The sequence below is a fragment of the Lissotriton vulgaris genome, chromosome 1_2 (genome assembly GCF_964263255.1).
Source record: "Lissotriton vulgaris chromosome 1_2, aLisVul1.2, whole genome shotgun sequence".
NCBI lineage: Eukaryota > Metazoa > Chordata > Amphibia > Caudata > Salamandridae > Lissotriton > Lissotriton vulgaris.
The window spans coordinates 43,675,173-43,690,026 of record NC_141686.1 but is presented as its reverse complement, the minus strand read 5'-3'; the positions used below and the strand labels follow the sequence as shown (position 1 = coordinate 43,690,026).

At 45.2% G+C, this 14,854-nt stretch overlaps 1 protein-coding gene across 2 annotated transcripts in view; it reads right to left on the bottom strand.

The window, feature by feature from the left end:
- The window catches only part of IPO8 (importin 8), a 672,931-nt gene that overhangs the window by 171,309 nt on the left and 486,768 nt on the right, over window positions 1-14,854 (bottom strand). For both annotated transcript variants that reach the window (XM_086952791.1, XM_086952792.1), the window contains one exon: window positions 2,725-2,945. In XM_086952791.1, coding sequence (XP_086808917.1) covers window positions 2,725-2,945 — 221 coding nt within the window. The remainder of the gene's footprint in view (window positions 1-2,724; window positions 2,946-14,854) is intronic.

The window sequence follows — 14,854 nt, the reverse complement described above, 5'->3', positions numbered from 1 at the left end:
GAGTGTCACTAACGGGGCACCACAGGACACTACCTGCTGGTGTGCAGGAGCTATGCTGAGAAAACTTTCCAGGTCCAGTCTGGCACCTGGGGATATTCGTAAGGTGTAGAATCTGCCGTTTAGAAGTAACCATAACATTGGAGAAATCAAGCTGGTGCTACAGGAATCAGCCAGAAAGGCTTTCTCTTGAGCTTGCAGATTACAAAAGGGGAAGTGGTGGAAAGGAGTTAGCAAGTCTTGAACCTGGACATCCTAATGGCATTACCCTCAAACCGGATTCCCAGTTCCTGCAAGTGAAGTGCCTTCATTTTGTGTAGCACAATCTCACAAAAAAAAAAAGATTCGGACTTGGAAAGCCCCATCACTGAACAATTTTGTTAAGCTGAGTCAGATTCGACTCCAATTCATGAATTACTGGGAGCTTTGTTGAGAGAGTCCACCCATGTGTTTTGTATCCTTGACAGGCATGCTGCTTTCAATGAGATGCCTTAGCTACTGGTGCTGTTCTACAGGTCTTGAGCTTCAATAAGAGAGTTAGGTATCTATTGCCACCCTGTTCATATAAAATACCATGGTGACATTGGCTGTTCTTATCAGAAATGGTGTCTTTGACATTCTTGGAATGACTGAAGACCCCTGCTGCTTACATTGTGCTGCAATACACTGATATGGCACTTCTCTTATGGGGATCAGTGGTTTTTACTTTCAGCTTCTGAGAATGGGCATCTAAACCCTCTAACAACGCATCAGGTGTCATAAACCATGTAGTCCCCTGATGGAACGAAAGACTCACAGTAAGGCCGGTCTATAAAAGACACCATAAGTGTGTTTTTCATAGCAGATGTGACCTCCACCTGGTGGTATAATCTGGTGACTAATAGACACTGTGTTCCTAAATGCTTCCTGAAGATGACACATACATACATGTAGGACATCATGCTCAAAAGAGACTTGTAGAATCAGTGTGTGACTTTGTTTATCTTCTGAATTTGTTACCCAACTCTCTGTATCTTGCTCTGATGGAAACACTTTTCCCAGGATTGCATTCTAAACTGCTCCTAGAAACTGACTGACTGTAGACCGTTTGAAAGTAGACCGGGTCTGTGATGTAGCCTTTATTTATTGCTCTCTATATTGACTATTCCAGTAAGAAAAACAAAGTAAAAGCCTTCATGCTTAACTCTAGGAAGGTGAAATATAAATTACCTACTTCGAAATATCCAGCCATAGGGAAGATTTTTGTCTACTATGCAATGGAAACGAAGTATTTGTTGACGGAAATATTCTACATTTAAGGTCATCTCCAAAGACCTTATGATGCAGAATGATGTCATACCAACTTTAAATTGAGTCCTACATCAAACAGCAAAATGCATTGACAGGAACTGACATAACATGTTTCCTGACAATGGTTTATAAATGGCCATCAGCTTGGCAATTATTTCTAAATCTGGAGGTCGGTCGACCCACCAAGGCCACGGACTGGCAGAACTGGCTGTCTGTCTATAAAAATCAGGCTCCAAGTCTAAAGAAGTACCAGTACAAAGGAAAAACAAGAGATAATTTAAAAATCTGATCTCCACATGAAGCCACAGCAAAGCTATGAAGAGACTCCCTTTCAAATAACATGCAGTAGAAAATCTGAGAGATGGGGTCTCTGAGGAAAGTAGTGCTTAGAGTACTGTCACTTCATTGGCTTAAGTTTTAGTTTTTGTCTAGGATGTTGTTTGGTTACTAAATTGGCATGGCTTTCAAGTCTCTGGCAGGTACACAGCTATGTAAAGGTTACCATGTGACTCCCAGCCCAATGACTGGAAATAATTCACACATGTAAATCTTTGAAAGATTCAATGCTGGGGAAGCCATATGCTCAAGACATAAGTACTTAAGTAAAAAATTAGATAAAGGGACTATTCGTCTATCTTAAAAAAGGACAGCACTTCCAAGGGAGCCTGTTGCCATCCTTGATTACAATGCGTATGATTGGCATTGTATATTGGTCTGTTTTTGTGGGGAACACCTCAAAATTGGTTGAGACATTCTTTGTCACTTTTTTATGGAGGGGCCAAAGGTGCAAGGCAGAAGGTGACCTGCTTACTGGGTTTTAATCCTGGAGAGTACTTTACACTAAGGTGTTTTTAAGCCAATGAAAACAGGAAGAATGTGGCGTGTAGAGAAATGAAAATATGCTTAAAGACACCTAGTATTTAAAGCAAGACATAATTCGCAGAAATATACCTCAAAAGAATTAGTCAAACAGTTAGGAAAAGCTTAACAAACTGTACTAATGAAATTAAAATGATTCTCCAACCGTCTATATTAAAAGTAAGCAAAGTGCAACATGTTCAAATAGCTGACATGGCAGTATTAACTATTCACTGCAGTACAAGTACAGAAAAAATATAACTGAGTCAGGAGCAGACTCAGCAGGGCTAAGGGACAGACAGTAGGATGAATCACCCGCCCTTAAATGGAGCTTCCAAACATAGAAATTAATCATCTGGGACCTAAGAGTGCATACAGTGTTTGGGGGTAGCTGTCGCGCTTAATACATTTCAGTATTATTATTATTATATAGTAATAGCAAAGAAAATACCACCTTCTTACAAACAGACTATCTATTAGAGTATGATTATTATTTAACACTATGTAAATACATTTTATATAGTGGTTTGTGCAACATACTATAATTTGGAAATATCGTGAAGTAAAAGGAATACTTGCCCAAGAAAACAATCTGTGTCATTTATCCACTGGTTAACAAACTGTGCTGTGATTGGCTCTGAGTTATGCGGGAATCTAATATTTTCCAATGTGTGCAAAAGAAGGACAGGGTTGTAAAAAAGAGCTGCAATAGCCACTTGTAGACACATAGTGCGAAGTTCACTTGTTTTTACGCCACGGGTCAACCGTTCCAATACTGCTTCTACAAACAGTGGGATACACTAAAGAAAAACAAAAACTAAGGTCAACATTTGAAAGTAAAGGAGGAAACAATATGTAACATGAGTTATATTCCCAGCCTTATATTCATAATTCTCAATTTTACAGAACACCAACACTTTATCTAAGCTCGATGAGCTCCATACTTTGACACTCAAAGCGCCAGCACATACCTTGATCTCAGTCACAGTTAGACTGGTAAGTACATCTGATTATTATTCTATCACGTTGTACTTGTAGTAAAAAATATGGAAAATGCTACTTACCAGTATGCATCTGTTCTTGGCATGTAGGGCTGCTGACATTCATATCTTAGCATAGATCGCCGCCTAGTGTTGGGTCCGGATGTTTGCACATTGTTGTCTTGGAAGAGTCTTCGAAGTATCACGAGATAGGTGACTCCTCCCCTGGACTACAATGCGCATGGCATATTTTCCATCTTCAGATTGTTTTTCACCATTGTGGCAAAGATGGAGTATAGGAGAGTAAGAGATGACCATGTAAATGTATGTAAAGAAGATAACCCTGCAGCTGTGACAGGCAACGGGGAGGAGGTGGGTGATATGAATGTCAGCAGCCCTACATGTCAAGAACAGATGCATACTGGTAAGTAGCATCTTCCGTTCTTGGCTTGTGGGCTGTTGAATTCATATCTTAGCACAGACTGTATAGCAGTTTCTCCTCTAGCGGTGGTCGCCCGTTCCAGCTGCAGTGGTTTGAAAAAGAGTTTTAACACCTTGGCTGCTTTGAGTTTTCCCCTCCTATGCTGAGCTTTGAGTTTCCCCATTGTTCATGACGAGCTCAGCTCGTCATAAGCACAGCTCAACCGTGCATCATGACGAGCTGAGCTCGTCATGAGCAGCGAAGGGGTTCAGGACTGTCTGGCCCACAGCTGCTTGTTGCTTAGTTTGCACGTCAACACAGTAATGTTTAGTGAAAGTGTGTATGGTAGACCATGTAGCTGCCCTTCATATGTCTTCTAGGGGAATATTTCTTAGGAAAGCCATGAATGCTCCCATTTTGCGCGTTGAGTGGGCTTTTGGGGACCTGTTAAAGTGCGCTTTGCCTTTTGATAGCATATTTGAATGCATTTAACTATCCATCTGGCTATTCCTGTCTTAGAAATGGGATTACCCTTATGTTGTGGTAAAAAGGCAACAAATAGTGGATTTGTCTTTCTGAATGATTTAGTTCTGTCAACGTAATATAGCAGGGCTCTTTTAAAGTCTAGTGTGTGTAGAGCTCTTTCAGACACTGACTGCTGGTTTTGAAAGAAAACTGGCAATTCTATGGACTGATTGATGTGAAAAGTGGAGATAACTTTTGGCATAAATTTAGGGTTTGTACGAAGCACAACCTTATTGTGGTGTATTTGGATGAAGAGTTCCTGAATGGTTAGTGCGTGTAGCTCACTCTCTCGCCTGAGGAAGGTAAAGGCAATTAAAAATGCCACCTTCCATGTTAAGAATTGTAGTTCACATGAATGAAGTGGTTCGAAGGGTGGTCCCATGAGTCTGGTAAGTACTATGTTTAAGTTCCAGACTGGTGAAGGTGGATGCTTTGGAGGATAATTATTTTATGTCCTTCTATAAAAGCTTTGATAGGTGGTATTCTGAACAGGGACACATTTATTTATTTATTTATTTGCGTGTTTATAACGCGCTTGAATCGACTCCTTTCGGAGTATCTCTGCACCCAAATACACCAGAAGCGTGGTCACTGGATAGCAAACTAATTCTGAAATAAAAATGTTTTGAGCTTCTTTCTGAAGCTCAAATGTTGAGAACATTGCCTCAGATTAAGGGGAAGCTTGTTCCACAAAGTGGGACCAACTACAGATAAGGCCTTGCCACCCTGTCTGGCCTTTCTCACAGCTGGCACTCTAAGGAGAAGCTGGTTACTGGACCTAAGGGACCGAAATGGGTTGTATGGAATGAATTTATCTCTCCAGTGCAATGGCCGTAGTCCATTTAGGCTCTTGTGTATTAAACAGCAGATCTTAAACTTTACCCTGTTACGGACTGAGAGCCAATGCAATTTCTCCAAGAGGGGTTTAGACGGTGTCCTAGGGGGGGGCATTTAGTACCAGCCTGGCAGCAGTATTTTGGATCATCTGGAGTTTGGCCAATACTCCATCATTGGCCGATAGCAAGAGGCCATTACAATAGTCAAAACGACTAAGTATCAGAGCTTGCACCAAGGTTTTCCTGGTGAAGTCCGGTAGCAGGGGAAAAACCTTTCGCAACAAGCCAATTACATGGAAACAGGAACCCACAGTGATGTTACAATGCTGCTTAAAAGAGAGTTCACAATCCAAGCGCACTCCTAAATTTTTCACAACCAATTTAGGGTCTGGGACCGGGCCAAGGTCTTGCGGCCACCAGTCCGGGGTCCACAGGATCTTTGCTTCCCCAAAGAGCACAACCTCCGTTTTACCTACGTTGCATTGGAGGCAATTAGATGTCATCCAATTTGCTACCGCCTTCATGCCATTGGAAAAAGATGTTTTCACCTCGTCTGTAGGATTTTTAAAAGGAAACAGGAGCTGGATATCATCCGCGTATGATACCGGGATGAACTCTCTCAAGATTCTAGCCAGGGGGGCCAGGTAGATGTTAAAAAGAGTTGGGCTCAAACAGGAGCCCTGTGGCACCCCCTTGGTAATCTCAGTCTCCACCGAACGAAATGCGCCCATACTAACCGATTGAGTCCGGTTAGATAGGAAACTTCTTAACCAGGCCAATGTTGTTATTGTTATTGTTATTGTTATTGTTATTTTAATTTTATACCGCGCCTAATCACCTGCAGGCCTCTAAGCGCCAGGAAAAGATGGTACAGGACAACAACATAACGAAGTCAGAGCAAAGAGTTTCCGAGCTCCTGTGAGCGTGCTGCGCTCTGTAGTGCTTCTGCACTGTGTCCTAAAGTTTCCAATGCTGAGCTCACGAGACCGATCTTCGCCAGCCGTTCGAGCAGAATATTATGGGATATAGTGTTGAACGCTGCCGACAAGTCTAATAGTACCAGGACTACCGAAAGACCCCTGTCCTGGTACATGTGTAGATAATCCGTTACTGACAGTAGTGCCGACTCTGCACTATGCTTCGGCCTAAAGCCAAACTGCGAGTGGTCTAGACTGCCGGTCTGTTCGATATAGCTCGAAAGGTACTTTCGATATAGCTCGAAAGGTACTTTTTACAGGCATGTTGTCTGTTTTGAAGATATGCTGCTAAAGCAGCAAGGTGTAGCCTTATGGATGGGTATGCTAGATTACAGCTTTGAAGATGTAGCAGGTAACAGATTATGTTTTGGATGAAGGCATCTAATGGATTGATTTGGTTATTATTACAATAAATTACAAATCTTTTCCATTGAGCTGCGTAGCATGCTCTGTTAGTGGGACGCCTTCCTTCCTTGATAATGTTCATGCAGTCTGGAGGCAAGTTAAGATATCCGAACTCTAAGACCTCAGGAGCCAGATCGCTAGGTTCATCTGATTGGGATCTGGGTGCATGATTTCTCCATGGTTCTGTGTTAGCAATTGTGGCGAAAGGCACAGTCTTTGATGAGGAACTACTGAGAGTTCTAGGAGCGTCGTGTACCATGGCTGTCTTACCCATGTGGGAGCAACAAGTATCATTGTCAGCGACTGTTGCCTTAGTTTGCTGGCCACTAACTGAATCAGTGGGGTTGGTGGAAAAGCGTACGCAAATCTGCCTGACCACTTCATCCATATCGCATTGCCTTGTGACAACGGGTGTGGGAACCTGGCGGCAAAGGACGGGCATTTTGAGTTTTCTTTTGTGGCAAACAGATCTATTTCTGGATGTCCCCACTTTTGGAAGAATGGTTGTAGAACTTGAGGGTGAATCTCCCATTCATGTATTTGTTGACTGTGTCTGCTTAGTAGATCTTCTATTTGATTGTCTATCCCTAGGAGGTGTTCGGTCAGGAGAAAAATGTTCTTTGGAATTGCCCACCTCCATATGCTCTGTGCTAGGTGAGATAGCTGCAGAGAGTGTGTCCCTCTCTGTTTTTGGATGTAGTGCATGGCTGTCATGTTGTCCGTCCGTATTAACACAGCCTTGTTGCGCAAGTATTTCTGAAAGGCTTTCATTGCTAGAAATACTGCTAGTAAATCTAAGTGGTTTATATGTAGTGTTTTTTGCTTGACTGTCTAGAGACCTTGGACTGTGTATTGAAGGAGATGGGCTCCCCAACCTGTCAGTGATGCGTCCGCTGGTAATACTACCTGTGGAACTGGCTCTTAGAACAGTCAAGCCTTGGAAAGGTTTTGTGGGTTCCACCACTGCAGAGAGTTGTAAGTGCGACTGTCTACCAATACTAGGTCTTTTAGTTGTCCTTGAGCTTGGTTCCAATGCCGTGCTAGGCATTCCTGTAGGGGACGCATTTGAAGCCGAGTATGAGGGACAATGAATATGCAGGAGGACATCATGCCTAGAAGCTGCATGAACACTCGAGCTGGCAGGGAGTGTTGTGGCTGAAATCTTTGAATGAGAGACTGTATGTTGGCTATCCTGGCTGGATTTGGATATGCCTTCGCCACTGAGGTATTTATTGTTGCTCCCAGATATTGTTGTATGTGGGAGGGTTGCAGATGTGATTTTGGGTAATTTATGGAAAATCCTAGACTGTGCAGTAGCTGGATTGTCTGCGACCTATGGCTTGCACACTGTGCTTATGAGTTGGCTTTTATGAGCCAATCGTCGAGGTAGGGGAACACATGGATGTGTTGCCTTCTGAGGTGTGCTGCTACTACTGCTAGGCATTTTGTAAAAACCCTTGGTGCTGTAGTTACCCCGAAGGGGAGAACTTTGAATTGATAGTGGTGACCTTCTTTTGTGAACCTGAGGTATTTCTTGTGAGCTGGATGTATAGGGATGTTAAAGTATGCATCTTTGAGGTCTAATGTAGCAAGGAAGTCGCCTTGCTGGAGTAGTGGGAGTACTTGTTGTAAAGTGATCATATGGAAATGCTCTGAGAGTATGTATTGGTTCAGAGGTCTGAGGTCCAATATTGGTCTGAGGGATCCGTCCTTTTTGGGAATAAGGAAGTATAGAGAGTATACTCCTGTCCCTTGATGTTGAAAAGGTTCTGGCTCTATGGCACCTTTTTCCAGCATGGATAGCACCTCTTGTTGTAACAGCGTGATGTGTTCTTTGGTGTTTGGGCGGTATATGTTGGGTGGAGTAGAAGTGAGTTCCAGGCAATAACCATACTGGATAATTTGTCTCACCCACCTGTCTGTCGTAATGGCATTCCAGACTGGTAGGAATTGTGTTATTCTGCCTCCGACTGGTGTTAAGTGGTCTGGAGGGAGTGTGAACAAGTCACTGTTTGTTGGCGGTGGAGGCTCTGGTGCTATTACCACCACGTCCTCTGCCCTTGTTATTGTTCCCTCTATAACCTCCTCTGTTGGAGCCTTTAATAAAGGTGCCTTGTGTAGTACTTTTAAATGATGAAGAGGTTTGGGATGTGTTGCCTCTGCCTCGAAAAGAGGGGTAACAAAAGGAGCTCCTAGACTGTTGAAATTGAAGTGCACCCATGGACTTAGCGGTGTCAGTATCTTTTTTCATCTTGTCTAAGATGGTATCAACTGCAGGGCCAAACAAGAAATCCTGGTTAATGGTAGATTGCACCTCATTTTTAAAACCTGAGATGCGGAGCCCGGTATGCCGGCGTAGCAACACACTAGTGTTGACAGACCTAGCTGCTGTATCAGCTGCATCAAGGGCACATTTTATGGATGCATTAGTGATGAATTTCCCTTCCTGTATTAGGTCATTAGCTTTTGATTTATAGGGTTCTGGTAGGTGTTGTAATAATCCCTCCAGTTCATCAAAGTGTGCTCTGTCATAGCGTGCTAGGAGAGCTTGTGTATTGGCAATTCTCCAGGTATTTGCTGCCTGAGAGGCCACTCTTTTCCCTGAGGCTTCTAAGATTTTTGACTCCTTGTCAGGAGGGGGTGGGGGGGGGGGGGGGGGGGAGGGCATCACCTGTTTGCGAATTTGCCCTTTTCCTAGCATTAGAAACAACTATAGAGTCTAGTGGTAACTGAGACTTGATATAAGAGGGGTCTGTTGGGGCTGGTTTATATTTCTTTTCAATTCTTGGATTGAGGACACACGCTCTGGCTGGGTCTTTAAAGATGTCTGGTGCGTGCTTTAGTACTCCCTTTAGCATAGGGAGTATACGTACACTTTTCTCTGATGTTGGGAAGGTGTTAAATAGGAAATCCTCCTCTACTGGGTCAGTGTGCATGCTTACGCCATGATACTGAGCTGCTCTGTCAACTAACTGGTTAAAGACGAAGTGTGGCTCACAGGTTAGAGGCGGCAGACCCTGAAGCAGAGATCAGGCCCGGGACCAGGGTTCAATTTCTGATGCGGCAGGGTCTAGGATCAATGTCCGCGGACTCGATAATTCTCGCTTCGGCACCTTCTCTAATCATGGGCCCCACGCTGCAACTCTGGGCAATAGCTTGCTTAATCTCCACAATGGCCCCACCAGCGCTGGGATGCCTGGCTCCGCCCCTCACAGTTAGAGCCAGGAAGGGTTCCACAGCCTAAGCGCCGAGATACGCTCATGGGTGATTCAGCGCTATATAAATCTATAACTAACTATATAAATCTATAAAGGCGACAGTGTCGTCAGTAGGAGATGGCTTTGTGGGGTATGTCTAGGGATCGGGTATGGGATGTGTATCATATGGGTCATCAGGGTCCTTCTGATCGCTCCATGTATGATTCTGGTTTCCTTGATCATCAGGGTCTATAGAATCCTGTTGAGGGTCTTCACCCATGTCTTCTCCCTCATCATAGTGTGGAGGTGTAGGAGAATATGGAACATAATGCATGTTAGGAGTGAAAGGAGGAGGTGTGAAAGGTCTAGAAGGGGATGTCCCAAAGTCCTTTTTCCTAGGAGGAACAGGAGAAGGAGCCTCAGTGTCCAGTCTTCATTTGTTCTTATTGTAAACTGTATCAGGTTCTATATACAGTCTATTTTGGTCTGGGTTCACTGGATAAGGTTGAAAGAGCTCTTCTTCCACTGTCCGTGGCTTCGGCGCCGATGTTTTTGGATCGGTCGCTTGCTTGTTTTTATTTTTCTGTTGAGCTTTTTTCAGCTCGACGTCCTTTGTCGGCTCGACAGCTCTTTTCGGCTCGATGGCCTTGTTCGACTCGACGACCTTCTTCGGTTAAACTGTCCTTTTTGGGTCGACAGCTTTTTCAGGCTCGGTGTGTTTTTTCGGCTCGACAACTTTTTTCGGTTCGACTGCCTTTTTCGGTTAGACGGCATTCTTCGGCTCGGTGCCAGTCTTAGGATCGACGACTTTCTTTGGCTCGATTCCTTTTTTCGGTGACCTTTTTCGGGTCGGCGGTTTTCTTTGGAGCGACAACCTTTTTTGGGTCGACAGTCTTTTTCGGATCGACGACCTTCTTTGGCTCGACGCCCTTTTTCGGATCGACGACCTTCTTTGGTTCGACGCCCTTTTTCGGATCGACGGTTTTTTTAATGTCAGCGCCCGTTCTCGGCTCCGCTGCTGTTAGTAAGTCGACGGCCTTTTTGGTAAGTGTTTTGCTTGGTCCTTGGGTACCGGAAAGCTTGGGTATTGTTTTCGGAGCCAAGCCTGAAGGCGGGGCTTCTGAAGCGGTGTTTCGGTCGCGGCCAAGGCTTTTAGGCGATGCTTTGACCGGAGCCTTGTCTGGAGGTGGAGGCAGGGAAGGGGCTTTGGTATTCACGGTTTGCCCCGGTGGGATGTCGTCATCGGAGTCCGACTGGTCTTCTACTGTGACTAGTTCTAAGTCGGAGTCCGCTGCATCTGGGAGTACATGTTCGTCGTCGAAAATGTTTTCCGGTTCAGGTGCCTGTCGCTGCATCTCTAGTCGAGCAGCTCTTCGGTTCCGGATAGTTTTCTTCGACCCGCACTGAGCACAAGCTGGACAGTTTTCTTCGTTGTGCTCCGGAGATAGGCACCTGTTGCATTACTGTATGCTTGTCGCTATGTGGAAACTTGGATCGACATTGTGGGAACCTTTTGAACGAGGTCCTTTTCATCGGCAGGAGGCCCACGTGGCGTCGACTACCATAGATAGACGGAAAGAGTTGTCGAGTCGAGGGATACAGAGCGGAAACAATACTGTCGAAAGTATAAGGTTTTTTGCCTTAGAAAGTTGGAAAACTTTGGTCCCGAAGTTAGAGTTGTCGAAGTGCATCCGAACCCAATGGCGGAGAAAAACAATCTGAAGATGGAGAAGATGCCCATACGCACTGTGGTCTAGGGGAGGAGTCACCTATCTCGGGATACTTCGAAGACTCTACCAAGACAACAAGGTGCAATCATCCAGACCTAACACTAGGCGGCGATCTATGCTAAGATATGAATTCAGCAGCCCACATGCCTCAAACATATATTTCTTCATAAAAGTTAAAGGGTGACATTGCACCCGAATCTCCTAATATCTTCCTTACCGCTATGCACTCATTGCAGCGATCCACAGAAGCAACCTTTACACTGTAATAAGTACATCTCCAAGGCAACATTCCAAACAAACATCCTAATTTTATCCAAAGATGTAAGCAATCACATCAAGAAGGCACTCTGCGTTCACTCATGAACTGTCGAAGCCACATTAAAGGACACAGAACAAAGCAAAACCAACAAAAATAGTGGAGAGCTAACAAGCAAAACACACTGTCTAATAGTTAAAGTGTAATCTTTGACAGGTATGTACGTAAACTAAAGAGAACTGCAGCAGCTACAGGTACCCGGGGAGGTGGGTGGGTGCAAGTGAATCTACAGCTCTACATGCCAAGAACAGATGCTTACTGGGTAAGTAACATTATGCGTTCGAGGCATGTGAGCTGTAGTTCACATGCTTTGCATAGACTATATAGCAGTATCCTCCCAAAGCGGTGGTTATCCTGTAGCTGATGGAGTTGTCTCGCTAACACATCTACACAATAGTGTTCGGTGAATGTGTTCGGTGTAGACCATGTTACAGCTTTGCAAATGTCAACTATGGGGATGTTTCTAAGAAAGCCATAGTGGCCCCTAGCTTGCGAGTGGAATGCGCTCTAGGGGTACAGTTAGAGCCCTCTGAGCTTTTGCATAGCAAGTTTGAATGCACTTAATAATCCACCTTGCAATACCAGATTTGGAGATAGAATTGCCCTTGTGCAGTGGTGCAAAAGTAACCAAGAGTTGTTTAGTTTTACAAAATGATCTTGTTCTTTAGATGTAGTACAAGAGTGCTCTTCCAACATCTAAGGTGTGCAGAGATTGTTCTGTAACAGAATCAGGTTGAGGGAAGAATACGGGTAATTCTACTGACTGATTTATGTGTAATTCAAATAGTACCTTAGGTAAAAATTTGAGGTTGGTACGAAGAACCACTTTGTCTCTGTGTAGTTGGAGAAAGGGTTCTTCTATGGTTAGTGCCAGTAGTTCACCTACTATCCTCATTTAAGTGATTGCAATGCGGAAAGCGGTTTTCCAAGAGAGGAACTGTAGTTCGATTTGTGCATGGGTTCAAAAGGTGGGCCCATTAATCTTGTGAGGACTATGTTAAGATTCCACACTGGAGCAGGTGGGAGTCTAGGTGGTATGACTCTTTAGTCCTTCCAGGAAAGCTTTAATTACGGGTACTCTAAAAAACTACAGATGCTGCCTACTTTGTAGATACGCAGCTATTGCAGCGAGGTGTAGTTTGAAGGAGGTGTACGCCTTCGCTGACTGCTGCAAGTGTAATAGATAGCAGATGATGTTTTCTATGGAAGCATCACAAGGGTTGATATGATTGTTATTGCAATAAATAAATCGCTTCCACTAAGCTGGGTAACAGACTCTTGTGGTAGGCCTTCTGGCCTCCCTAATGATAGTCAGAGTGTCTGGTGGAAGGTTTAAATAACCAAACTCTATGACTTCAGGAGCCAGATCGTGAGGTTCAGTTGTTTGGGATCTGGGTGTCTGATTTCTCCATGGCTCTGTTGAGGAGACTGGAGATTAAATGCAGCTTTTGATGCGAGACCAGAGAAGAATATGAATCGTTATTTCGCATACCATTACTTTGCAGCTTTTTACTTCGATGTTTTTACTTAGCAAATACCGTTACTATGCAAGTTTTTAGTTTGCATACCTTTACATTGCAAGTGTTAAAGTAAGCGAACTAAAAACTTGCCTAGTAATAAATACAGACATTTACCCCGCTTATTTTTCCTAACCCCTTTTTTTAATTGAAGTACGAGTTACTTACCTTTGGTAACGATGTATCTGGTAGAGACGATTCTAGACGCAGATTCCTTCACGTAGAATATCCCCAGTCTCGAGACTGCGTCCGGAAACTTTTTTGCCACAGAATCCCCGCGTGCCGGGAGTGGGACGACATCACACAACTTCGCCCAGGTGTCGTCCGCGCATATGATATCAGCGAGGTCACATAAGACCCGCCCCGGCACGCCTACGTCAGTTTTCTTCAGAGAAATTTTCCGCACCACAACGCGGAACCACCAGACAAAAAAGTGCGGAAGCATGGGAACAGTGTGCGAAAAGCAGAACATTTGGAAAGAAACCGTGACTAACAACACCACCCACACTAGTGTCACACCGCAGAACACAAGGCAGGGAAAGAAGAAAGAACAAGCAGAACCCAGCGCAGTCACCCTGCCAGCACATAGACAGCCTCCCATCCCTGTGCCCCAGAGGCACAGAACATGCGTAAAAGTCATGACACACGTAGTTAACCTACAACCCCCATCCTGAGCAAGGAATGTGACCAGTCCCGAGACAGACAGGGACAACAAACCTCCAAGCCACCCCAACATAGAGGGCAACCACCCACAAGGGACAAGGGCAAGCCCTGGCCAGAAGATAGCAATGGAAGGGGGAGGAGAGGGAGGACAGGGATAGAAAGCATTCCCTCCTAAACCTGGAGTAGCCGGAGTACCAGGGCATCGAAACACTGGGACCCCATCCTCCAAGAACCAAAGGAGCAATGAACTGCCCTCAGACAGAGTCACCCGTCAAGAACAAGGAAGGCACTCACAGGAGATACAGCCCCCGAGAGGTGAGTACTGAAGACCAACCTAAGGGTCCTCGCAGAAAAGGGGAGGAAGGGTGGGCTGTGAAAGAATCTGCGGCTAGAATTGTCTCTACCAGATACAACGTTACCGAAGGTAAGTAACTCGTACCACTGATAGAGACTACTAGCCGCAGATTCCTTCCCGTAGAATAGATACCCTAGCAATACCCCCTGGGAGGGAGAGACTGCGGAAGGACCCCACCAGCCGATACAGAACAGAGGGCCCCTGGGGACCAGATCTGCAGACCAGGTAAAACCTCGTCCCTGCCAGGCAAGGGGAACCCCCCCAAGCAGACCCCTACCGACCCCAAAAGGATGTAGGAGGGAGAAGAAGGCTGAAGAGGAATCAAGGGTAAGGCTGGAGAGGCCGAGCACCCCACTGCCCCACAAGGCAACACAGCTTCCGCCCAATGCCAAGACAGGAGGGAGGAAGAAGTAGAAGAAGCCTAGAAGACCGAAGGAAGCGAGGAAAGAAGGCAAACCCACTCCAGGTGGAGACAACCGCCAGCCAGAACAGCACTGGCAGTCAAAGCCGCCAGAAGCAAGAAGAACCGCCCGAGGACCCAGGAAGGCCGAGGAGGTGTCGCCTGGCAAGGGAGAACAAAGGATCATCCCAGACCTCAGGGCAGGAGCAGGGAGAGGATGAGATGCCCGGGCACACCACTACGAGTCGCCGCGCACACAACCTCCAGGCGCAAAGCAACCTACACAACGCCATGGAGAACAGGCACCCAAAGGCGACCAGAACCCTCCAGCAGAGCGCAAGCCATATGACAGCTACCCAGGGCACGATATGTCCCAAAATATGGGAA